The sequence below is a fragment of the Protomyctophum parallelum genome, assembly GCF_964188405.1.
Source record: "Protomyctophum parallelum genome assembly, chromosome: 14".
NCBI lineage: Eukaryota > Metazoa > Chordata > Actinopteri > Myctophiformes > Myctophidae > Protomyctophum > Protomyctophum parallelum.
In genome coordinates, this window is record NC_139709.1 from 3,534,606 (window position 1) to 3,561,645 (window position 27,040).

Sequence of the window (27,040 nt, forward strand, 5' to 3'; positions counted from 1 at the left end):
CTGACGTCACTCGCTCATCCCCTGGTTCTAAAGTCCTGACATCACTCGCTCATCCCCTGGTTCTAAAGTCCTGACGTCACTCGCTCATCCCCTGGTTCTAAAGTCCTGACGTCACTCGCTCATCCCCTGGTTCTAAAGTCCTGACATCACTCGCTCATCCCCTGGTTCTAAAGTCCTGACGTCACTCGCTCATCCCCTGGTTCTAAAGTCCTGACGTCACTCGCTCATCCCCTGGTTCTAAAGTCCTGACGTCACTTGAGTCGCTCATCCTCTGGTTCTAAAGTCCTGACATCACTCGAGTCGCTCATCCTCTGGTTCTAAAGTCCTGACGTCACTCGCTCATCCCCTGGTTCTAAAGTCCTGACGTCACTCGCTCATCCCCTGGTTCTAAAGTCCTGACGTCACTCGCTCATCCCCTGGTTCTAAAGTCCTGACGTCACTCGCTCATCCCCTGGTTCTGAAGTCCTGACGTCACTCGCTCATCCCCGGGTTCTGCCTGGTTCACGGAGGAAGTAATTTCTCTATGGAGAATAACATGGGCTCATCTTAAAATCGTTTCATATACGCGTTGTGGTCCAAAATAATTCTTCATATCCATGTGAGTGAAACGGCCGGGATGATTTGTTTATTTTTCAAACACAGTTCTTATATGAGGTGATCTAAAATCCCCCCTACGTGGATTACAATGCAAATAAAAAGTACATGCACCTGTGGATTTGTGCCCTCTACCGATATTGCTCTATGCCTCCTTTGTTATGTTTTGGGAGAAAATAAGAAATAAAACGGAAAGATACACAGGAGAAGACAGATTTGATCACACAGAATCCAGAGTCGCACATGAGAAGAATGTTATATATATATGATTATTATATAGTTATTATATTACTTTATCATACTAATATGATTAAGATATGATTAGTAAATATACTAGGTTTATAATGTTCTATACTTAACAATGTTTTTAGATTTATACATTATTTTAAATGTATTAACCCATTCTGACCGGGCACCCATTTTGGTGTTGGCATCATGTTATGCTTTAGCTATTTGAAAAATAGCAGATCTACAAGCTCATATCGCGCCACCGAGTGGCGCGATACGAGCTTGTAGGTCTGCTATTTTTTGAAAAATCGAAGAGCGACTGACATTTTTAGAATCTGATCTCAGGTCAGAATGGGTTAATCAGACCAGTGTGTGTCCGGTGGAAACCTCGTATGAATCTGATCTCAGGTCAGAATGGGTTAAGGGCAGTCCATACTGTCTCCGACCACCAAACTTTTCGTCTGAAAGCTCCGGTACAACTACAACATGAGGTCACTCGCAACTTCTGAAACGCATTCCTCCGAATTTTTGTTCTGAAAGCTGCACTCCCAGATGTTGTGACTCTCCGAACTCTACTTCGGAGAAAAAAAAAAAAAGTCTGATCTTTCCGACCAAAGGTTCGGTGGTCGGGGAGACAGTATGGACTGCCCTTTATTTAGTCCCCCTGAATATGCCGAATCCCCTGAGATTGTACCTGCTCTCTCCAGCCTCGAACAGCTCCTGGACACAGGGCGGAAGCAGTCTGTTATGTGCTTTATACATTATAACTGCTGTTGAGAGGTCTACCAGATCATGCCATTGTAGGGTGTGTGACTGAATAAAAAGTGGATTTGTTTGGTGTGTAATAATCGGCGTGATTTATTCGGGTTGCTTTTCTTTTGTCTCCCAGGTTGTAAGATCAAGGCTCTGCCCACCACTGTTTATAATTCGGGTTGCTTTTCTCTTGTCTCCCAGGTTGTAAGATCAAGGCTCTGCCCACCACTGTTTATAATTCGGGTTGCTTTTCTCTTGTCTCCCAGGTTGTAAGATCAAGGCTCTGCCCACCACTGTTTATAATTCGGGTTGCTTTTCTCTTGTCTCCCAGGTTGTAAGATCAAGGCTCTGCCCACCACTGTTTATAATTCGGGTTGCTTTTCTCTTGTCTCCCAGGTTGTAAGATCAAGGCCCTGCGCGCCAAGACCAACACCTACATCAAGACCCCGGTACGCGGCGAGGACCCCGTGTTCATCGTGACCGGGCGCCGCGAGGACGTGGAGATGGCCAAGCGGGAGATCGTGTCGGCCGCCGAGCACTTCTCCATGATCCGCGCCTCGCGCTGCAAGGCCGGGGGCGGCGGCGCCGGAGGGCCCGGGGGCGCGGCAGGGACCGGTGGGGCCGGGCCGGGGTCCCTGCCCGGACCCCCGCACCTCCCTGGACAGACCACCATACAGGTAAGGTAACCCCCTAGCCTTCTGGGCTCATGGTCCGTCCGGTCGGGAGTCGGATGATATCGTCACGTCATGTTGTGGTCATTGTTTTGTAGTCATTGTGTTGTAGTCGTCAGGATGATATCGTTACGTCATGTTGTAGTATTGTTTTGTAGTCATCAGGATGATATCGCTACGTCATGTTGTAGTCATTGTTTTGTAGTCATTGTTTTGTAGTCGTCAGGATGATATCGTTACATCTGTTTGTAGTCATTGTTTTGTAGTCATCAGGATGATATCGCTATGTCATGTTGTAGTCATTGTTTTGTAGTCGTCAGGATGATATCGTTACATCTGTTTGTAGTCATTGTTTTGTAGTCATCAGGATGATATCGCTATGTCATGTTGTAGTCATTGTTTTGTAGTCATTGTTTTGTAGTCGTCAGGATGATATCGTTACATCTGTTTGTAGTCATTGTTTTGTAGTCATCAGGATGATATCGCTACGTCATGTTGTAGTCATTGTTTTGTAGTCATTGTTTTGTAGTCATCAGGATGATATCGTTACGTCATGTTGTAGTCATTGTTTTGTAGTCATTGTTTTGTAGTCATCAGGATGATATCGTTACATCATGTTGTAGTCATTGTTTTGTAGTCATTGTTTTGTAGTCATCAGGATGATATCGTTACATCATGTTGTAGTCATTGTTTTGTAGTCATCAGGATGATATCGTTACGTCATGTTGTAGTCATTGTTTTGTAGTCATCAGGATGATATCGTTACATCATGTTGTAGTCATTGTTTTGTAGTCATTGTTTTGTAGCCATCAGGATGATATCGTTACGTCATGTTGTAGTCATTGTTTTGTAGTCATCAGGATGATATCGTTACATCATGTTGAATTCATTGTTTTGTAGTCATCAGGATGATATCGTTACATCATGTTGAATTCATTGTTTTGTAGTCATCAGGATGATATCGTTACGTCATGTTGTAGTCATTGTTTTGAAGTCATCAGGATGATATCGTTACGTCATGTTGTAGTCATTGTTTTGTAGTCATCAGGATGATATCGTTACGTCATGTTGTAGTCATTGTTTTGAAGTCATCAGGATGATATCGTTACATCATGTTGAATTCATTGTTTTGTAGTCATCAGGATGATATTGTTACATCATTGTTTTGAAGTCATTGTTTTGTTGTTGTTTTGTCACCTGGAACAACATATTTTCAAATGGGGGTTGGTGGCCAATTACAATATCATTTTTGGGGGGTCCTTGACATGAAATATTGAGCACCACCGATATAGAAACATGAGGTATTTCAGAAGACTATATTTAACTTCGACGTCGGGCCTAAATGGGTTAAGCCATAATTGTCCTACCCAGCAGCAACAGAGGCCCGTTGTGTTGTGGATGAGAAGCTCATTCATTCACAAGATATATAAATAAATATCAACACATGAACAGAATAAAAGTCCAGAAATAGAAGTGACTGCAGAAATGATTTACTATATTATTTCCCCTTGGCTCACATGTCTCTAAAATGGGGCATGTGTACCCCCTAGCGGTGGGCAGAGGGTACTGCCGGTGTATGTGAGGCTAATATGGTTTCCTCTCCGGGTTCGGGTTCTTGGAAAGGCCCCCCAGCCACTGCGTTAGTTTTACTGAGGTTAGGTTTAGGTATAGTTTACTGAGGTTTTGGTTTAGGTATAGTTTACTGAGGTTAGGTTTAGGTATAGTTTACTGAGGTTAGGTTTAGGTATAGTTTTACTGAGGTTAGGTTTAGGTATAGTTTTACTGAGGTTAGGTTTAGGTATAGTTTTACTGAGGTTTTTGTTTACTTATAGTTTTACTGAGGTTAGGTTTAGGTATAGTTTACTGAGGTTAAGGTTAGGTTTAGGTATAGTTTTACTGAGGTTAGGTTTAGGTATAGTTTTACTGAGGTTAAGGTTAGGTTTAGGTATAGTTTTACTGAGGTTAGGTTTAGGTATAGTTTACTGGGGTTAGGTTTAGGTATAGTTTTACTGAGGTTAGGTTTAGGTATAGTTTTACTGAGGTTAGGGTTAGGTTTAGGTATAGTTTTACTGAGGTTAGGGTTAGGTTTAGGTATAGTTTTACTGAGGTTAAGGTTAGGGTTAGGTTTAGGTATAGTTTTACTGAGGTTAGGGGTAGGGTTAGGTGTAGGCTGTCAATCACAGCGACTGGCCAGTCACAGCGCACCATTTACTCAAACCTGGAGAGGATACCATATTAGCGTATGTGAGAGGACAATTGCATCTTTTACATTTTTAATGATCAAATTAACCTGTCATTGTCAACGGGAATTCAACGTTTGTGTTGGACACAAAGTTTGTCACCCCTGAACATAGTTCAGGGGTGGCTGTGCAGAAGGCCCTGTCTGTCACCCATTTTGGGGCGGGAACCCCTTTTGGTGTTTAAGCGTTATGTTATACTTTAGCTATTGAAAAATAGCAGATCTACAAGTTCATACCGCGCTATAAACTTGTAGGTCTGCTATTTTTGAAAAATCGTGAAAACTTGCCTTTTTTGAGAACCACTGATAGAGAAACATACGGTTTTTCAGAAAACTGAACATTTCTTTTAATTTTCGACGTTGGGCCTAAATGGGTTAAAGCTGCATATAGGCCCCTTAAAAAACAAAACTTAAATATAAAATATATATTTTTTTAAAGTACTTTCTGTTCTTTGAGGCTGTAATAGTTTAGTTTACATCAGCGATATTTGTAGACGTTGCAGTAACAACATGTAACTCTAGTGTCTAATGTGTATGTTTAAAATAAATCCCAGATTGGGCCTCAACGGTGGGATCAGTTGACCAGAATCCTCACAGTGCTTTCTGCTGTACTTCCAATAGAGCGTCGCAGCCCCGCCCCCTCGAGAGACCCGGAAAGTAAATCCCCGTTCATTTTCCTCATAGACTTCTCAGAAAGTATTTATTTAAAGACGTTTACGCCGCGGACAAAGCAACTTTTGTCGTGACAAATAATGACAAACAAATGCAATTTTTCGGGCTGAACAAATAATTTGAAAGAAGAAGAAAACTGCACTTTTTTTTGTTTTTGTTTTTTTGTTGTTTGTCTTCTTTGTAATTTTTTGTTTGGTCCAAAATATTGTGTTTGTTGTCATGATTATACGGTCTTTAAATAAATACGTTTTGAATTGTCTATGGGAAAAATGCATTGGGAACTTTCATGTTGTAGTCATTGTTCTGTAGTCATCAGGATGATATCGTTACATCATGTTGTAGTCATTGTTTTGTAGTCATCAGGATGATATCGTTACGTCATGTTGTAGTATTGTTTTGTAGTCATCAGGATGATATCGTTACGTCATGTTGTAGTCATTGTTTCGTAGTCATCAGGATGATATTGTTACGTCATGTTGTAGTCATTGTTTTGAAGTCATCAGGATGATATCGTTATGTCATGTTGTAGTCATTGTTTTGAAGTCATCAGGATGATATCGTTACATCATGTTGTAGTCATTGTTTCGTAGTCATCAGGATGATATCGTTACGTCATGTTGTAGTCATTGTTTTGTAGTCATGAGGATGATATCGTTACGTCATGTTGTAGTCATTGTTTTGTAGTCATCAGGATGATATCGTTACGTCATGTTGTAGTCATTGTTTTGTAGTCATCAGGATGATATCGTTACGTCATGTTGTAGTATTGTTTTGTAGTCATCAGGATGATATCGTTACGTCATGTTGTAGTCATTGTTTTGTAGTCATCAGGATGATATCGTTACGTCATGCTGTAGTCATTGTTTTGTAGTCATCAGGATGATATCGTTACGTCATGTTGTAGTATTGTTTTGTAGTCATCAGGATGATATCGTTACGTCATGTTGTAGTCATTGTTTCGTAGTCATCAGGATGATATTGTTACGTCATGTTGTAGTCATTGTTTTGTAGTCATCAGGATGATATCGTTACATCATGTTGTAGTCATTTTTTGTAGTCATCAGGATGATATCCTTACGTCATGTTGTAGTCATTGTTTTGTAGTCATGAGGATGATATCCTTACGTCATGTTGTAGTCATTGTTTTGTAGTCATGAGGATGATATCGTTACGTCATGTTGTAGTCATTGTTTTGTAGTCATCAGGATGATATCGTTACGTCATGTTGTAGTCATTGTTTTGTAGTCATCAGGATGATATCATTACGTCATGTTGTAGTCATTGTTTCGTAGTCATCAGGATGATATCGTTACGTCATGTTGTAGTCATTGTTTTGTAGTCATCAGGATGATATCGTTACGTCATGTTGTAGTATTGTTTTGTAGTCATCAGGATGATATCGTTACGTCATGTTGTAGTATTGTTTTGTAGTCATCAGGATGATATCGTTACGTCATGTTGTAGTCATTGTTTCGTAGTCATCAGGATGATATTGTTACGTCATGTTGTAGTCATTGTTTTGTAGTCATCAGGATGATATCGTTACATCATGTTGTAGTCATTTTTTGTAGTCATCAGGATGATATCGTTACGTCATGTTGTAGTCATTGTTTTGTAGTCATAGGCGTGTGTGCGTCTCTCTCTCTCTCTCTCTCTCTCTCTCTCTCCCCAGGTGCGGGTGCCCTACCGGGTGGTGGGGCCCAAGGGGGCCACCATCATATATTTATGGGTGTGTCTCTCTCTCTCTCTCCCCCCCCCAGGTGCGTGTGCCCTACAGGGTGGTGGGCCTGGTCGTAGGGCCCAAGGGGGCCACCATCATATATTTATGGGTGTGTCTCTCTCTCTCTCTCTCTCCCCAGGTGCGGGTGCCCTACAGGGTGGTGGGCCTGGTCGTAGGGCCCAAGGGGGCCACCATCAAGCGCATCCAGCAGCAGACCCACACCTACATCGTGACCCCCTCCAGGGAGAAGGACCCCGTGTTCGAGGTGACCGGCATGCCGGAGAACGTTGACCGCGCCCGCGAGGAGATCGAGACGCACATCACGCTGCGGACCGGCGCCTTCGTGGACCTCCAGGTATGGGACGGGACCACGTGAAAACAACAATAGATATATATAAGAAAGCTAGATGGCTCTAGACCCGCGCTCTGGCCAATGGAGAGCGACGTTGCTACGTGGCAGCCATCTTACCTCGGGGCAGCATAACATTGTGTCTATGGGCCGTGTACTTTTAAATAACCACTCATAACATTGTGTCTATGGGGCGTGTACTTTTAAATAACCACTCATAACATTGTGTCTATGGGGCATGTACTTTTAAATAACCACTCATAGCATTGTGTCTATGGGGCATGTATACTTTTAAATAACCACTCATAGCATTGTGTCTATGGGGCATGTATACTTTTAAATAACCACTCATAGCATGGTGTCTATGGGGCATGTATACTTTTAAATAACCACTCATAGCATTGTCTATGGGGCATGTATACTTTTAAATAACCACTCATAGCATTGTCTATGGGGCATGTATACTTTTAAATAACCACTCATAGCATTGTCTATGGGGCATGTATACTTTTAAATAACCACTCATAGCATTGTCTATGGGGCATGTATACTTTTAAATAACCATAGCTTTCTCAATTTTCAACCGATTTTCAAACGGTTTGGTTTGTTATAAACGTCAGAGTCGTCCGCATACTTATATGCTTTTTTCTGAGGTTCATATAAAAAACAACATTAAGCTGATAAGCGAGCCATCTAGCCTTTATATTATGTCTATGGGCTGGTACGATACCGTTATTGTTAGCGTTTTTTTTCTTCTTCTTCTTATCACGATAATAACGACTATGGTCCCGACACCCCTACCTCCTTCCACCACCAGGGGGACAACGACTTCCACAGCAACGGCACCGACGTCAGCCTGGAGGGTCTGGGGGCGTTGAGCGGAGGCCTGGGGGCGGCGCTCTGGTCCCGGGCCACCAATCACCATCCTGCTAGCGCTGCCGCCGCCGCCGCCGCCGGCTCAGCCCCGCCCCCTGCCCCCCCTCCCCCTCCTCCTCCCCCCCCTCCTCCCATGATGCACCACTCCTCCTCGTCGTCCTCCTCCTCGGGACGGAAGCTGTCGGCCTCGGCCTCCACCTATCACCACGCAGCAGCGGAGGGAGGCTCCGCCTCCACCTACCACCACGCAGCGGATGGATACAACAGCGCCTCCCGCTGCTCAAGGTCGGAATTTTCTCTTTTTTTTCTCCATTTTAGTTTAGTTTTACTTCGTTTTGAATATATATATATTTTTTTATTTCAAATTCGGTTCAGTTTATAATTCGTTTTTTCTTTTCTTTTTTGCGGATTTGCTAGGTTTTAGCTTTTTTTTTAGCTTTTTTTTTAAAATGCTAATGGTTTAAGTTTGTTTTTTATTCGTTTTTTTGTTTTTTTAATGCAATACAATATAATTATTTGTCGGTTGCAGCATTGAAAAGGTAAGTATTGTGTAACAGAAGAAGATGGCATTTAAAATGTTTTTTATTTAAATTACACTTGAGCCACAAACGAAAAGGAAGGACACTTTGTCTATAATTACAGTTGGTGTTTGTTAGTTCTGTAAACACACACAATACAGTTTCAGATAGTTGTTGTTTATTTTTGTATTTATTTTTTTAATTTTAGTTGTGGTTATTTAGTTAGTTTTGGTCAGAGCCATCTAATAGCAGAGTTAGGACATTGAGGGGGCAGAAACCCAGAACCATCTAATAGCAGAGTTAGGACATTGAGGGGGCAGAAACCCAGAGCCATCTAATAGCAGAGTTAGGACATTGAGGGGGCAGAAACCCAGAGCCATCTAATAGCAGAGTTAGGACATTGAGGGGGCAGAAACCCAGAGCCATCTAATAGCAGAGTTAGGACATTGAGGGGGCAGAAACCCAGAGCCATCTAATAGCAGAGTTAGGACATTGAGGGGGCAGAAACCCAGAACCATCTAATAGCAGAGTTAGGACATTGAGGGGGCAGAAACCCAGAGCCATCTAATAGCAGAGTTAGGACATTGAGGGGGCAGAAACCCAGAGCCATCTAATAGCAGAGTTAGGACATTGAGGGGGCAGAAACCCAGAGCCATCTAATAGCAGAGTTAGGACATTGAGGGGGCAGAAACCCAGAGCCATCTAATAGCAGAGTTAGGACATTGAGGGGGCAGAAACCCAGAGCCATCTAATAGCAGAGTTAGGACATTGAGGGGGCAGAAACCCAGAACCATCTAATAGCGGAGTTAGGACATTGAGGGGGCAGAAACCCAGCCTGAACTGAGACAAGCTGGAGTTGGAAATACATTGTTTTCAACGAGGGCGGCGCAAATAACAGCTATTTTTTAAGCATGTGTGCAACATGACAACTGTTTTTAAAGTATTGTACAGTAACAAGTAAAGTCTCTTTAATGTTTATGTTGTACTATTACTACAAAACAATCTAAAATAAAAGGGATTTAAGATCATTAAAGCTGGGCTGTTGCCCTTTGAGTCCAATGCATTTCTGCCTACTTCCTAATAGAAGTCTATGTAACGATAATGAACTTTATTTATATAGCACCTTTCAGAGCAAGTACAAGTACAAGGTTAAAAAAACAACAAACAACATATAGCAAATCAAGGGCAGTTTAAAAACTAGAAACATAAAGAAAAGAAGACAACATAGCAACAGTTAAAAATGAACAATCTCCTATATAAAGGGTAAAAAACATTCTGTGTAAAGGTGAGTTTTCAAAAGTGACTTAAAGGACAACTTTAGTTTTTTTCAACCATGGTTCATGTTTTAGGTTGTCATTAGAGAAAGTAATAGTTGAGTGTTATTATTATTTTTTTTCATTTGCTGCTTTCTTTCGTTTTAGGGATTTTAGCTCTTTTTGACAGGGGGGCGGGGGCATTCGGGCATGTCAAAAACTGCTAAAATCCCCAAAACAAAAGAAAGCAGCAATTGAAAGAAAATTAACACTCATATTTTACTTTCTCTAATAACAACCTAAAACATGAACCTTGGTTGAAAAAAACTAAAGTTTAAACACAGGCACAGATGGTGCTAACCTTACATGCACCGGTAGAGCATTCCATAGTCTGCAGGGTGCCCGGGCGGCAAAGGCCCAACCACCTCTGGTGACAAGGTTCGTCCTATAGGGATCTCTAGTAGGGCCTTATCTGAAGATGTGAGGGTGCGTTTAGATTTAGGTGGGGACAGCATTTCTAGGATGTAGGTACGGTAGGGGCCAGTCCGTTTTAGGGTTTATAGGTGAAAAGTAAAAATGTAAAGTCGCATCTGGCGCTCACCGGCATGTAGGAGAGCCTCCATTGGACTGAAGCCCCATGAAGTGAACGCAGAGTTTGCGTAACTCTGTCTATATCTAAGGCTCTGGTTTTGGTTTAACCCATTCTGGGGCGGGAACCCCTTTTGGTGTTAGCATTATGCTATGCTTTAGCTATTGAAAAATAGAAGATCTACAAGCTCATAGAGCTACGAGCTTGTAGGTCTGCTATTTTTTTTTAAATCGAAGAACGACTGACATAGAAACATAGCTTTTTCAGAAAACTGTCACAGGATGTAGAAGACATTTTTAGAATCTGATCTCAGGTCAGAATGGGTTTTAACTGTAATGACCTTTTGACCCCTTTGCAGAGCCGCGGATGGCGCCAGCCCCACCAGTCCGTTCAGCACGGGCTCTGGAGGAGGGGGAGGCGGCTTCACCTTCGGGGGCGGAGACTCTACGCCGGGAGGAGGAGGAGGGGGAGGGGAGGAGCTAGGGGGCGGCGGCGGCTTCGAGTTCAGCGCCGCCAACATCTGGGCGCCGTTCTCCGCCGCTGGCAAAGGCTCCTCCTCCTCCAACCCCGCCTCCTCCTCCTGCTCCTCGTCCAATCAGCCGCCGCTCCGGCGCAACAGCAGCGGGCTGAGCGGAGGAGGAGGAGGAGGAGGGGGCGTGGTCACGCCGCGCCTCTCTCCCACGCTGCCCCAGGACGGCGGCTGCTGCCCCGCCCCCCTGGCGGGCGGCGCCGTAGCGGGCGGGGGCGGGGCCATCATCATGGATCACCCCATGGCGCGTCGCGCTCAGAGCGACCCCCTCAGCACGCTGGCCTGGCTGCAGGTTAGTTCCTGGTTCCGCCCTGTGTTACTGGAATAAAACCACTGTAGTTTCTCAACACAACTTTATCGTCAGCGCTCCAAACAGTATCACAACATCCGGTTATATCCGGTTTGTGATCCACCGGTATTCCCTTTAAGGAGAATTCCATGCTAGAAGGCTTTCTTACCTTTCTTTGTAGTTGTTACGTCCCCACCAAAGAGGTCCAGGTGTTATTTTGTGCAAAAGCTCCTTTTTGGCTATTTCCCCTACCATAAGCCCTCAATGAATTGCATTGAATTGAATGGGGCTATGGGGTGTTGTGCTAATTTGCTTATTTCCATCGCTCAAAATTATATATATTTTGTATATATCCTCTCTTCATAATGTAAATAATATCCCAAGCGGCACACTTTACTACTTATTTTGATGGAAATAAGCGAATTAGCACAACACCCCATAGCCCCATTCAATTCCCATTCAATTCAATGCAATTCATTGAGCGATTATGGTAGGGGAAATAGCCAACCTTTTTGGTGGGGACGTAACAACTACAAAGAAAGGTAAGAAAGCCTTCTAGCATGGAATTCTCCTTTAAAGTCACCGTGCATCACATAACACACACACACACACACACTCACTGGAAATAGTCAACAGGGAAGAACATTAACTTAACACGCCCTGCCCACCTCTTCAGACTCCATCTTAGCCCCGTAGTCTGAGATCCACCTCTTCAGACTCCATCTTAGCCCCGTAGTCTGAGACCCACCTCTTCAGACTCCATCTTAGCCCCGTAGTCTGAGACCCACCTCTTCAGACTCCATCTTAGCCCCGTAGTCTGAGACCCACCTCTTCAGACTCCATCTTAGCCCCGTAGTCTGAGACCCACCTCTTCAGACTCCATCTTAGCCCCGTAGTCTGAGACCCACCTCTTCAGACTCCATCTTAGCCCCGTAGTCTGAGACCCACCTCTTCAGACTCCATCCTAGCCCCGTAGTCTGAGACCCACCTCTTCAGACTCCATCTTAGCCCCGTAGTCTGAGATCCACCTCTTCAGACTCCATCTTAGCCCCGTAGTCTGAGATCCACCTCTTCAGACGCCATCTTAGCCCCGTAGTCTGAGACCCACCTCTTCAGACTCCATCTTAGCCCTGTAGTCTGAGATCCACCTCTTCAGACTCCATCTTAGCCCCGTAGTCTGAGATCCACCTCTTCAGACTCCATCTTAGCCCCGTAGTCTGAGATCCACCTCTTCAGACGCCATCTTAGCCCCGTAGTCTGAGATCCACCTCTTCAGACGCCATCTTAGCCCCGTAGTCTGAGATCCACCTCTTCAGACTCCATCTTAGCCCCGTAGTCTGAGATCCACCTCTGTTTTTGGCCGCAGAAAATGTTCTATTTTAGTTTTAGTCTCTTGAATAGTGTTCGTTTAGTGTTTGTCGCCCGTAATTCTTTTTAGTGTTAATCTAGTTTTAGTCGACAAAATCTACAGTTGATTTTGTCGACTAAAATGTATTTTGACGGGCCTTGATGCCGTCGTAATGGGTGATTTTACACTTACAGATCTGATATTTTCAGCATGCAACCAAGTGTAAAATGACTTGTCTTTTACTTGTACTGGATCTCTTGTCCACTAGTTTTACATTTTTTTTTAGTCATATTTACATTTTAGTCTAGTTATTTTAGTCATCATGGCTTAGTTTTCATTTAGTTTTCATCTAGTTTTCATCAGTGGAAAAAGGTAGTCGACGAACATTTTTCGTCATAGTTTTAGTCTACGAAAAACAACTCTTCAGACTCCATCTTAGCCCGTAGCACTTGCCCTAGCCTCGACGACCTTACAGGCGTATGCAAAGGCTCAACTTTATGTCATTTAGATAGCAGTTTATGTAGACATAGCACTAGCTTTTTTTTATGTATACAGTATAATAGCATTGTATGTAGACCTAGCCAGGTGTTATTTTGTGCAAAAGCGCATTATTGGCTATTTCCCCTACCATAAGCCCTCAATGAATTGCATTGAATTGAATGGGGCATTGGGGTGTTGTGCTAATTCGCTTATTTCCATCGCTCAAAAATCTTTCTTCTTTTGTTGTATATATCCTCTCTATGTAAATAGTATTCCAAGCGGCTACTTATTACTACATATTATATAATATAACTAGCTATATATAATATTAATAACTACTTTACTACTTATTTCGATGGAAATAAGTGAAGTGGCACAAACACCCAACGGCCCGTTGAGGGCTTATATTACAAATATAGGTAAGAAAACCTGATAGTATGAGATTCTCCTTTAACCCCTTTTGGTGTTTTAAACTTTAGCTATTGGAAAATATCAGATCTACAAGCTCATAGCGCGCCACCGAGTGGCGCGCTACGAGCTTGTAGGTCTGCTATTTTTTTTAAATCGAAGAACAACTGACATAGAAACATAGCTTTTTGACTGGTGCAACCACTCCCCTACAACCAGCAATGTCCGTGCGTATCTATGTATCAGTGGTCATGAGCACGAGTATATATCTTATTAGTACCAGTAGGCAGGGCTCCAGACTAACTTTTTTCACCACCGTCCCGGAACCGTCCCAAAACACAATTTGAACCGTCCCGAAGTAAATGTATACCGTCCCGGGAAAAAAAAGTACAAAAAAAGCACCACTCAAATTGTTAAAATTAATAACTGTATTCCTATTGTAATAGAAATACAATTAAGCCAAACAAATAATGTACTGCATGCATTGAATACATGCAGTACATTATTTGTTTGGCTTCATGTTTCTTCTGTAGATACACTGATTCAGTCAAAATGCTCCCAGATGAAAAATAGGGCTTGGTTAAAAATGTTAATCGAATGAATCAGAGGCTTTGTAATTGCACCACTCAGTTCACACGGGTGTGATTTTTCAGAGAACTGTCAGGATGTATAGAAGACATTTTTTAGAATCTGATCTCAGGTCAGAATGGGTTTTAATACATCCTAAATGTCTGTATTCCAGGGTGGCGTTGGTGTTCCGGGGAGCGGCGGCTCCTTCTCCGGGGCGTCCAGCTCCAGCTCGGGGGGCTCGTCGACGGGCTACTCGTCCTGCTCGGCCTCCTCGCTGCCCGGAGGCTCGCCCACCGACTCGGAGGGCGGCGGGGGAGGGGCCAGCGGCATGGCCGCCATGATGCTGAGCCGGCTGAAGGCCGGCGTGGGGCCGGCGGTGGGCGCCGGCGGGGGGCCGGGCCTGGTGGGCATCGGCCCCGCCGGCGCCATCATCAACAGGTATGGACGGTTGTTTCTTTAACCCATTTTGGGGCAGGAACCCCTTTTGGTGTTAGCATTATGTTATGCTTTAGCTATTGAGAAATAGCAGATCTACAAGTGATCTACAAATCGATAAGGTGCTCGTTATCAATACACATTAACGAGCTCCATCGCTAGACGTGACTCTATTTTGTCGACAGATCTGATCTAATCTAATCTATCTCTTGGACAGAGACTGCTTTGTGTATCTAATCTAATCTATCTCTTTGACAGAGACTGCTTGTGTATCTAATCTAATCTAATCTATCTCTTGGACAGAGACTGCTTTGTGTGTATCTAATCTAATCTAATCTATCTCTTGGACAGAGACTGCTTCGTGTGTATCTAATCTAATCTAATTTATCTCTTTGACAGAGACTGCTTGTGTATCTAATCTAATCTATCTCTTGGACAGAGACTGCTTCGTGTGTATCTAATCTAATCTAATTTATCTCTTTGACAGAGACTGCTTGTGTATCTAATCTAATCTATCTCTTGGACAGAGACTGCTTCGTGTGTATCTAATCTAATCTAATTTATCTCTTTGACAGAGACTGCTTGTGTATCTAATCTAATCTAATCTATCTCTTTGACAGAGACTGCTTCGTGTGTATCTAATCTAATCTATCTCTTGGACAGAGACTGCTTCGTGTGTTTCTAATCTAATCTAATCTATCTCTTCGACAGAGACTGCTTCGTGTGTATCTAATCTAATCTAATCTATCTCTTCGACAGAGACTGCTTCGTGTGTATCTAATCTAATCTAATATATCTCTTCGACAGAGACTGCTTCGTGTGTATCTAATCTAATCTAATATATCTCTTCGACAGAGACTGCTTCGTGTCTATCTAATCTAATCTAATCTAATTATCTCTTGGACAGAGACTGCTTCGTGTGTTGCTAATCTAATCTAATCTATCTCTTGGACAGAGACTGCTTCGTGTGTATCTAATCTAATCTAATCTAATCTATCTCTTGGACAGAGACTGCTTCGTGTCTATCTAATCTATCTCTTGGACAGAGACTGCTTCGTGTCTATCTAATCTATCTCTTGGACAGAGACTGCTTCGTGTGTATCTAATCTAATCTATCTCTTCGACAGAGACTGCTTCGTGTGTTTCGAGAGTGAGGTGACCGCTGCGTTGGTGCCCTGCGGCCACAACCTGTTCTGCATGGACTGCGCGGGCCAGATCTGCCAATCAGCGGAGCCCGAGTGTCCCGTGTGCCACACCCCCACCACGCAATGCATCCGCATCTTCTCCTAATGCCCCGCCCCCCAGGAGGCTGAGCCACACCCCCAATCCGTAGGAGGAGGAGGGGCTTAGTTGTCTTACTGCGGTAACAAAAATAAAAGACATGTTTTTTGGGGCTCGTCCGGATTGGGGAAGGACCGACCGAGATTTCTTCGCGCGCACACGAACCGTGAAAAATGCATTAATAACAGATGATGATGACACTATATGGATGTTTGATTTATTGCCAATAACTATGTCAAGATTAATAATAATAATAATAATTACAATAATAATAATAATTACTTGTTCTCTTGAGTGAAGACCATTTAGCTGGCCTGCCGAGGCAGAAGCTGTGAGGATATTTACGGACGCTTTTGTCACGACGTTGCCTCGCAGAAGGAAACCAGTGTCTTATCTTTATTCAGGCCTTTCGTTTTCTGGGCCGCGGTCAGCACACACACAGCGCCACAAAATAGTGGCTGACCCGGGATCAGCACACGCGGCGCCACATAGTGGCTGACCTGGGGTCAGCACACACAGCGCCACATAGTCCATAGTCTGCTGGCCCCGGCCACTCTCTCTCTCTCTCTCTCTGTGTCTCCGTTGTGTTCTGACTTCTTCAAGATGTCTTCTCTTCCTTCTTTCACTCACTAACTAAGCCTCTTTTTCCCTCCCTTTTCCTCCTTCTTCTGGCCTCTTTTTGTACTTAGCGAGATATTTTTCGACGAAGCCGCGCTGTCGGCCCCGTGTGCACTTTTTTCTACTCATTTCCTCGTTTTTCTTTCTTTCTCGTGGTAACTTCGGGGTCGGGAGGGGAACCGTCGGCCCACCGGCGTTGAAACGCCGTCCGTCCCGCTCTGCTGCGCCTCCTTCTGCGATCGTTCTGTTGTCGTTGTTTTTTTTATCGTGAAGCGTTTTACTTCATACGCTGTGGTTATCCTTCGCCTCGGGGACGTGTTTTAGCTCGACTCAAAGCCCGGCGAGGAGGAGGAGGAGGAGTGAAGATAGCCGCCGTCTCTTAACGAACTTAGATTCACATCCGCGGGTTCTTAGTTTTATTTTTTTTAGCGCCACACAAATATGAAGACGTTTCTTAAGTCTCCATTGATTCTACGTGAATGAGGGAGCAAATAGGAGAGAAAGTGGAATGTAACTCTTATACGTTCACTAAAAATCACCTTAAAGGATTAAAAGAATAAAATGTTTTTTGTACACTAAAACGTTGACTACCCCCCCCCCCCCCCCCCCCCCCCCAACGCTGTGAAAAACCCTGTGGCTATCGTTTTTTTTTTCACGATCGGGGGAAAAAAAACTTGATTTTAATAATCTAATGTTTGAAGGAATGTTGTCAGTTTTCTCCTATTCCTTTTCGGTTTGCCTGACAATCTTATCTGCATCTCTCTTCCTGCTCGAAACGAGCCCAGTGTTGCGCTCACTTATGTATGCGTGCGTGCGTGCGTGCGTCCGTGTGCGTGCGTGTGAGAGAGAGAGAGAGAGAGAGAGAGAGAGAGAGTCAGGGTAGATTTGAATGCACATCGTGATGTGTTAGAGATAATGGTTATGATTCCTACACGAGGACACATTGGTGTGTTTGGATTAAGATGACTTGAGGTCTGGGGTTCGAATCCCCCCCCCCCCCCCCCCCTGTCCTCTGAACCAATGGGAACTTGGAGGAAGCAGTGAATCCATCCACCCCCCCACCCCCCCTGTCTGTTACACTTAGATAGAGTTTTATCCAGTGTGTGTGTGTGTGTGTGTGGTCTTTTTAAGAAACGTTTTTGTACTCTTTTAAGTGACTTTGTGACATGTTGTGTACATCGTCGTTGTGTCGGCTTCACGGCGTCGTGTTGACAACGGGCCATCTCCTCGCACGCCTCGACTGTCGGGTCCTTCTGGAGACGGCGGCGGTGGTGGTGGTGGTGGTGGGGGGGGGGGTGACGGGAGGGGGGGGGGGGGGGGTGATGTTGAGGCGACGCGGGGCTGGTGTTAACCCATTCTGAACGGGAACCCATTTTGGTGTTGGCATCATGTCGTGCTTTAGCTATTGAAAAATAGCAGATCTACAAGCTCATATCGCGCCACCGAGTGGCGCGATATGAGCTTGTAGGTCTGCTATTTTTTTGAAAAATCGAAGAACGACTGACATTTTTTTAGAATCTGATCTCAGGTCAGAATGGGTTTAATCAGACCAGTGTGTGTGTGTGTGTCCGGTTGGAAACCTCGTATGAATCTGATCTCAGGTCAGAATGGTGTTAAGTCAGCCGTCGTCTTTTTCATGCACTGCAACCCCCCCCCCTCTCCCCCCTCCCACCTTCGCTCAATGAAAAGAATATGTTTATTTAGTGCATTTTCTTTTGTCTTCCACCCCCCCCCCCCCCAATCTAACACAGCCAAGCTGTATGGCACTCTCTCAGATGACCCACTGTACTCTCATCACTGTACTCTACTGTACTGTATAGACTAGTACAGTATCTGTATAGGCCGCGTTGACAGCTTGTTCTTTTGCTATTTTTTTTTTTTCTTTTTTAGAAATGGTGCTATCAATTCTGCCCCAATTTAGGGCATTTAGCAGACGCTCTTAATCCCGAGCGATTTACAGTAAGAAGCAACAACAACAACAACAACACATGGAAATACTGCAAATACATAAAAATGTAGTCATAAAGAATCCTAAGGATCTCTTATCTATGGAGATGTACTCCGTAGCGCATACACCTTTTCCATGTCAAGGACCCCCAAATTGACACTAATTAGTCCGCGGATCCCCATTTGAAAAATATATGCCTGGGACCCCCATAAGAGAAGATTATGACAGCTCTAGCAGTGATTCTCAACCCGTCTAATTTCAAGGACCCCCAGTTTGACATGCATAATAGTCTACGGACCCCCATTTAATGGCATTTCTATCTCTGGGACCCCCCGATTTATATTGTAAAATCAATGTAACAATTTAACTCTTGAGAGTTACAGACCCATAAGGGTCCATTTGGTTCCAAACTTTCATTTTAGCTGGGGACCCCCTGGGGGGTCCCTCAAGGACCCCTGGGGGGTCCCCGGACCCCACTCTGGGGAACCACTGCCATAGAGATGTACTCGCTCACGTGCACTATATGCGGACTCACGTGCACTATGTGGAGGAGAAGTCATTAGTTCTCAGGAGACTCGTCCTGTGTCGTTTCATTTTTAATTTTCTATCTTTTTCATAAGCTGCGTGCGAACGGGAGCCACTCATCTCATGAGCCTGTTGGCGTCGCGCAACCCGTCGGATTTAGAGAGTATGTTCCGTGTATTTCTTGGGTTTTTGTTTTAAAATAACGTGCGTGTCGGACATGTCGGACATGTTGGTGTGAGGATGGTTTAGAGTAGGTTTGTCGTCGTGGTCATGCGTGTAGTGTAGCGCTTCTTCCTTCCTTTGTTGTGAACCTTTTTATCCAATCGAGAGACAAAGCCATGACGACGGAATCGAATCAACGAAAACGGAAACGATCTCCAAACTGACTTTGACGCTTTAAGGGCTTCCTAAGATGCACTGCACCCAGACGGCTTCCTACGATGCACTGCACCCTACGATGCACTGCACTTAGACAGCTTCCTACGATGCACTGCACCCTACGATGCACTGCACTTAGACAGCTTCCTACGATGCACTGCACCCAGACAGCTTCCTACGATGCACTGCACCCAGACAGCTTCCTACGATGCACTGCACCCAGACGTCTTCATATGATGCACTGCACCCAGACGGCTTCATATGATGCACTGCACCCTACGATGCACTGCACCCAGGCGGCTTCCTACGATGCACTGCACCCAGGCGGCTTCATACGATGCACTGCACCCTACGATGCACTGCACCCAGACGGCTTCATACGATGCACTGCACCCAGACAGCTTCATACGATGCACTGCACCCTACGATGCACTGCACCCAGACGGCTTCATACGATGCACTGCACCCAGACAGCTTCATACGATGCACTGCACCCAGACGGCTTCCTACGATGCACTGCACCCTACGATGCACTGCACCCAGACAGCTTCCTACGATGCACTGCACCCAGACAGCTTCCTACGATGCACTGCACCCAGACGGCTTCCTACGATGCACTGCACCCAGACGTCTCTCCAGCTTCTCGTTCGTTGAGTGACGGAGACGGCCAGAATAATCAAATAGAATCCGTTAGTTTTTTTTAATGGCAGCTAGTAGCTTTCGGTCATCCAGGGCTTCCACAGACACTCTGATCGTGTTCCAATCCCAACAGCTGCAGAATGTCAAGCTAATTATTTATCTTTTCGCCGACCGGGCTACACCTGGTCATCTACACCTGGTCATCTACACCTGGTCATAGGTGTTCGACCGGGTTCCTCTTAAATGGTAAATGGTGCATTTACATAGCGCCTTTTATCCAAGGCGCTTTACATAGATTGTGCATCACATTCACCTATTCATACATCGATGGCGGCAGAAATCATGCAAGGCACCAACCTGCACATCAGGAGCAATTGGGGGTTCAGAGTCTTTGCTCAAGGACACTTCGACACTAACTCTGGGGGAGCTCACAGGGTTCGAACTGGCAACCTTGCGGTTACCATCCGGCCACTCTACCCCTGATCCACCGCCTGTGAATAAAGTACGGCCTGGTTTATGCTCCGTGGTAGAGCCAAGATGGCCGACCCGCGCGTTTTTGAGCTCGTAGAGCGGCCTAGTCATGGCGAGGGGGTGTGGCTGGTTAAACGAGGCCTGAGCGGCCGTACGGGCTTCCTCTTCAGAGGACGTTTCAGGTTTCCCTCCCTTGATGTATAATCGCAGATCGGACGGAAAGGGATCAGGAGTTTTGGAACGTTTAGGGAAGGAGGGATGATGACGCGTCCGACTTTTTGTTTAGAGCAGACGATTTGAAATGATAAAAAAAAACGGGAGGATAAGTTGCTGCTGCTGTTAAATAAATGGTGCTACAAAACGACCCCAGCCTAACTGGCCAGGAACGGACGGCGCTAACGAGCCTCGGCGCTTTGAACTGGTCAGCGTCTCTCCTCTCCGCCAGACGCCTGACCGGACGCTCGCTACGTTTACGTGTAGCGACTGACCGACGGACGGACGGACAAGGGGGGTGGGCGGGGCCTCTTCCTCCAACACACAGTTGATCTAATACGTGGCTGTCCTGGTTTAACACTGCAGTAGTGTGTGTGTGTGTGTGTGTGTGTGTGTGTGTGTGTGTGTGTTTCCTTTCCGACTTGAACGGTCGCAGTCCCGCGAGGCATGGGCAGCGCGGAGCAGCAGGAGGAGGAGCCAGGGATCAGCTGTCTGTAATTAGTGGGTCTCCGTTTCGCCCGGAGACTCGCGCCTATGGTGCTTCTTTTTAGTTTTTACGGTGCTTTTTATTTTACGGTGCAACTCCCTACTGAGGAACGAACCGTAATATCCGCTGGTTGTCGTACGCTAGGCTAGCTGTTACAGCAGCGCGCTAACCGAACACCTACCCGGGCTGTGATTGATTGGCCAGTAGCCACTTTTGAGTGGCAGTCGGGGGAACGCTCTCGCCCAGAACATGATTTACGTTTCTGTCCTTTATCGGGTCGCAAACTGGAACGGCTCTGAGTCGGTGAACTCAGTGAACTTCGCAGCGCACAAGTTTGCTTGAGACGGTCATGTTCATATAGTAGGCTAATATATTTAGGGCTCCATTTTCGCCCACCGCTAAACCCCTTATCCCTAAACTTCTTTTTCCATTTTTTACTATTTTGCAAAACATTTTTAAATAGTTAAAATGGCCAGTCTACAAGCTAGATTGGCAAGTTGAACTATTCAAAATGGCAAAGATCTTTAGGGATAAGGGGTTTAGCGGTGACGAATGGAGCCCTTAAAGTCTAAAAGTTGTTGGAGGCGAGAGGCATTTCCGCGTTGCCACAGAAGCGGGGGCGTGGTTATAAGCACAACCCGGGTGGGATTTGGAATGAAGCGGTGCAGCGCGGCACAAACGGTAATATCTGCTAGTTGTCGTATGCTAGGCTAGCACGTATGCTAGACTAGCCTGTATGCTAGGCTAGCCCGTATGCTAGGCTAGCTCGTATGCTAGGCTAGCCCGGCGCAGCAGAGCTTAGATACCCCCCCCCCCCTTTCCGAAACCCTCCACAGTGCACTTCCTCACCCTCGTTGCTGCCCTCCTGTGGAACGGTTGATGTACTGCGTACGTACACCAGGCGGGGCCACGGCACTTCAGATCCACATCGCCGCCATTTCTAAATGTCGGTTTCCATAAATCTTTGTGGGTTAATTGCCCAGCTCTGGTGTCTCGTTTAAAAACTGGCAATCCCCACCGCTGTCGCTGGAGTCAGGTGTGTGTGCGTGCGTGTGCGCATAGGTGTGTGTGCGTGCGTGTGAGAGGTTTCTAATGTCTGCATCGAGTTGGATTCTTCTAAAGCCATTCGGCTAAATGTCCAGAGTTTTGTTTATTTAAATTGAATGTTTTTTTTTTTAATTCAAAGAAATGAATGGTTGTCGAACATGCCATGGTGATTGGTGGATCTATAAAGATCACCACGACGCCCAAACCTCTGGCCAATCAGAGGCTGTTGCACCGCGACGACACCCAAACCTCTGGCCAATCAGAGTGATACCATTTTTAGGGTAATGTACAGTAGATTAGTTGTTTAAAAAAAAAAGAAAGAAAAACGTATTTAAAAAAAAAAAAAAAAAAAACAGAAAAAAAAAAAAAAAAGGAAAGGTACAGATATTCTCATACTGACTGCTGATTTTCTTTTCTTTTTTTTAAAGCTGAATGTCCCCCCCTCCCCCCCCTCCCCCCCCCCCCCCCCCATTCCCTCTGAAGGGGTTTGAAAACAGGGTTCCTTGAGGCATGCTAGCCAGTGACCTCTGGTGACCTCTGACGTTTATTTAATTTTTTTCACAACAAAGCGGGGGTGCGGAAAGGTCAGCGCCCCCCCCCCTCCCTCCCTCCCGCTCCCGCTTGTGTTTTGTTATATTTGTTTTGCTTTAATTCTTTTTGTATGCGGAACCAAAATGAAAAAACGTCAGCAAAGTTTTAAATATTTCAGGCATTTGACCTGTTATTGTGTGTGTGCGTGCGTGCGTGCGTGTGTAAATACCCCCTGAATACAATCATTTGGGAACGCGTTTTTCAACAAAAAATAAATTAAAAGTTTAAAAAGGACTTCAATTGAAGATAAGTGTAGTTTTTAAGAACATGTATCATTCTTTGTAAGTTAACCATCTGCATGTCTTCGAGCCGCCAGGCGTTAGATCGCCATTTTTAAGAGGAAAGAAGGAAAGACAAAAAGAAGAAAAAAAAAATACAAAAAAAGAAATACACTTTTTACACATTTTATTTTTACAATTTTATTTGCTTACCTAAATATCCCAGACAATAATGTGACCCTTTTTTTATTACTTCAAATTAATTTTATTTTATTTCTTTTTTTTAAATTTTCTTTATTTCCTGTGTACAACATATAAGCAATTTATAACAAAATGAGAAAAAAAAATTATTGAAGAAATTTTAAAATTGAAATATATTTTATTTGAAAGTTTATGGACCTTTTAACCGTGAGCTGGGAAAACATTGTATAATGCTATAATTTCAGCTGACTTGACGGTTATGAGATATGTATCAAGAGTTTTATTTTTTATGCTTCTTTAATAAAATCTTGTTTTTTTGTTTTTTTTTGTTTCATTTTTTTACTGTAAAACAATAATTCACTTGTGTCTGTCTTTATTTCTGGCCAGTTTTGGAACATACCTTCTTTTTTGAGTAGTGCAAACACTCCTATAGACAGCTATGTGGGTCCCTGGACCTGTCCCTGGGTCCCTTTGTCTGTCCCTGGGTAGCTGGGTCTGTCCGAGCACGAAAATAGCGTTTGTTCAGCACCAAGTGTCACTGTTGCACAGCAATTTACAATTTAGGCATTTAGCAGACACTTTTAATCCAGAGCGATTTACATTAAGCAAGAACAAAAAAGCATGGGAATGCATCACATAAAAACATTTATCATGAAACATGCGTAAGCTAAGAAAGTAACAGTGGAATATCTATATAATGAAACTACATTAACTATACTATGCTATACATATGTACTATGACATGCTATGACTACATACGTACAATACAATTATAGTGCTGTATACATAGCATGCTATAAGTCTGTATCAAATGCTATCTAAGTCTACAGAAATGCTATCTAAGGGGGGTGGGGTAAGTGCTATGGGCCATGATGGAGTCTAAAAAGGTGGGTTTTCAGACTACGGCGGAAGATTGGGAGTGATGCTGCAGTTCTGACTGCAATGGGAAGTGCATTCCACAGTTTTGGAGCCGGAAGGGAGAAGAGTTTGGGACGTGTGGAGCGTTGCAAACTAACACAGCCTAACACAGACACACAGGCCAGGGAGAAGGGCTAGTACAGTAAAGCACAAGTACAGTACAGCACCACTCACATCAGACGTGTCTGATTTTTCAGAACGACGAGGGCACCAGGAAATAATTCCCCGTTCATTTCCCCCCACAGATGTTTAAAAATGTATTTATTTAAAGACCTTTAAAAGCCTCGGGACAAAGCCAACAGCAGGCCTTTCTCGGCCCCACCTCTCTCCCATTGTTTATATGTGTTTTAGTTTCCAAGATGGCCACAGCACCAGGAGGGGTTGGCGTTACTATGGGCTGCGTTAAAGGTATATTCAGTGATTTCACTCAAAAAACCTTAGGTTTCGTTTTTGGCTGTGGGACCCAGCCTTTCGTCCAATCAGGATAGAGAGTCAAAAACGAAACCTAAGGTTTTTTTGACCCCCAGGGGTTAACTGGGGACAGGGAGGAACTCCTTATATGGCCAGCACACTCTATAGTAGGGAGGATTATCACAACAAAACAAAAAAATAAGTGATATTGAATTTGAAATCACTGAATATACCTTTAACAGAAAAGAAAGAAAATGTGTTTATTGTCATGTCAGTCCGAGGCTTTTAAAGGCCTATAATAATAATAATAAAACTTTTTTTGTATAGCACCTTTCATGACATGAAATGCAGCTCAAAGTGCTTTACAGAGCAATGGAGAAAAAAAGAAAAGCAAGGCATAAACATTAAAAAAACAAGAGCAGTAATGCAATACAGTGAGGACATGAATAACAAAAATAAATAAAAGATCAATTAAAAGCAAAATTAAGGGTGTAGAAGTGGGTCTTGAGCTGTGCTTTAAAAATGTCTACAGACCCCCGGCCCACACACGGACGTACAACACAATCTGTTCAGGCACCAATCAGCCAAAAAGGCTGTACAATAAAGCAGCGATCTCTCTCGACGTTTAAATGAAATGTTTTCAAGCCAAAACAAATAACTTGATTAACATGTCTTAATGACTGTTGGTAGGGTGTGTGTGTGTGTGTGTGTGTGTGTGTGTGCACGTGCCTGCGTGCAAGTGCTTGCTATGGACAGACTGCAAACCTGATTTTCGGCCGCCATCTAGTGTCCATCAGCAGTCACTGCATGCAGTGTTATGGTCCGTATATAATGAATCGTTTTTATTATTTTATTTAAAGTCCATAGCCTATATTATAGTGGTTCAATCCATTAAAGTGGTTAGATGTCAATTGTAAAGTTTGCCTCGTGACATATTGTATCTTTAAATAATAATAATAATGGGGGTCTCGCCTACTTGCTGCTTCTTACAGGCGTCGTTAAATTAATTCCTTTTGATACAGTTTAATACAGTAACATGGAACGTATAATCAGGTGAGTGGGGAATTGGACCCAAACGCAGATGAGGACTTCATAAGAGTACAAAGGGCTTTATTGTGCCAATATAGAAGTCAAATCAATCAAGCTTTATTTTTTTATATAGCACAATTCAGTGTATAGTGTATAGTTCAAAGTGTAGTATAGTATCTAGCATTTTATGTAGACATAGCACTACTATATAGGCTAGTGTATGCATAGTTTCATTATATAGATATTCCACTGTTAGGTTCTTATATAATTCATGATGACTATTTTTATGTAGGCTTTGATTGATTGATTGAAATATTTATTAACAGTTTGTAGAATTTACAGTACATTTTAAGCACATACTCAATACAAAGACTGTTAACTGTGAGTGGACGACCCAATTAAGCATTACACTTGTTTACAACAGGGTCCACATTGTTCAATTCATCAAAACATTTAGAGACATACAAACATTTAGAGACATACAAATAGACATTTCTATGTAGCTAAAGAACAGAACAGGAATTCATCAGCAAAAAAGGGAAAAGATACATTATACAGTGAGGGGAAATGGGGGGGGATTCAGATTTTACAGAGGCCAGTTTCGAATTGCAGCCATCCGTAGGTGCCCTTTGAGAGGCCTATAATGATGTATTCCATGTTTTTTCTTCTTGCTTACTGTAAATGGATCGCTCTGGATTAAGAGCGTCTGCTACATGTCTGAATTGTAAAGTGCTGCCTTCACAGGAAGAAGAAATCACAGAAAGAAGACGTATTGCGATTACTTTTCTTTTCTTTCTTTTTTTACTACACTATTTAACACTAAACATTTTAAAACAATGTGACACCATGAAGCTGAATCATACACTTCAAGGCAGCCAGACACTGTCATGACATTAATCAATGAATCAATGAATACATAAAGTGTGCGTGTGCGTGCGTGCGAGTGTATAGGTGCGTGTTGGATACTGTACGTCTGGTGTCCCCACGCCAGATTTTTCATTCAGCCTGAGGTGATGAAAATGTTGCCCAGCAGGGGGAGTGGTTTTACCATCTATACGCACGTTTGCATACATGTATTTCAGTCATCAGGACGCACCACGCCAGCTTTTGTTAGAAGAAAAAAAACGCCAAACACACAACACTGCTGCTATTAGTGTTTGTTTGTTTGTTTGTTACTTACAACAAGCCGTTTGTTTTCATAAATAACTCGTCATGTAACATATTGTAGACAACATGGACATCGAGTAGAGTATAGAATGGCCAGAGCCTGGTAAAAAAACAACAAAAAGCTTCTACAGTAAGCTGTGGAAACAGAAGTCTCCAGTCTATTAAACTCAGGTGAGTCTCTGTGTTTGCAGGTGTTAGCTTATTTAGCTCGGTGGTTTTCAACCTGTAACTCTGAGAATGTGACACATTATGGAACCAAATGGACCCTTAGGCTACAGCTCTGTAACTCTGAGAGTATAATATAGGCCTACATGTAACCAAATGGACCGTTACAGCTGGGTCCAATGTCGTCAAATGGTGGTCCTTGGCTCAAATGC

At 43.9% G+C, this 27,040-nt stretch overlaps 2 protein-coding genes across 2 annotated transcripts in view; both read left to right on the forward strand.

Annotated features, from left to right (window-relative positions):
* LOC310870437 (RNA-binding protein MEX3B-like) overlaps positions 1-16,235 on the forward strand; it is a 23,614-nt gene extending 7,379 nt beyond the window's left edge. The window contains exons 2-7 of the mRNA XM_083781668.1: positions 1,972-2,252; positions 7,017-7,232; positions 8,044-8,387; positions 10,821-11,283; positions 14,259-14,524; positions 15,649-16,235. Of these exons, the coding sequence (XP_083637794.1) occupies positions 1,972-2,252; positions 7,017-7,232; positions 8,044-8,387; positions 10,821-11,283; positions 14,259-14,524; positions 15,649-15,811 (1,733 nt within the window). The 3' untranslated portion in view covers positions 15,812-16,235. The remainder of the gene's footprint in view (positions 1-1,971; positions 2,253-7,016; positions 7,233-8,043; positions 8,388-10,820; positions 11,284-14,258; positions 14,525-15,648) is intronic.
* uqcr11 (ubiquinol-cytochrome c reductase, complex III subunit XI) overlaps positions 1-27,040 on the forward strand; it is a 332,601-nt gene that overhangs the window by 42,984 nt on the left and 262,577 nt on the right. The gene's annotated exons all lie outside the window — the stretch shown is intronic.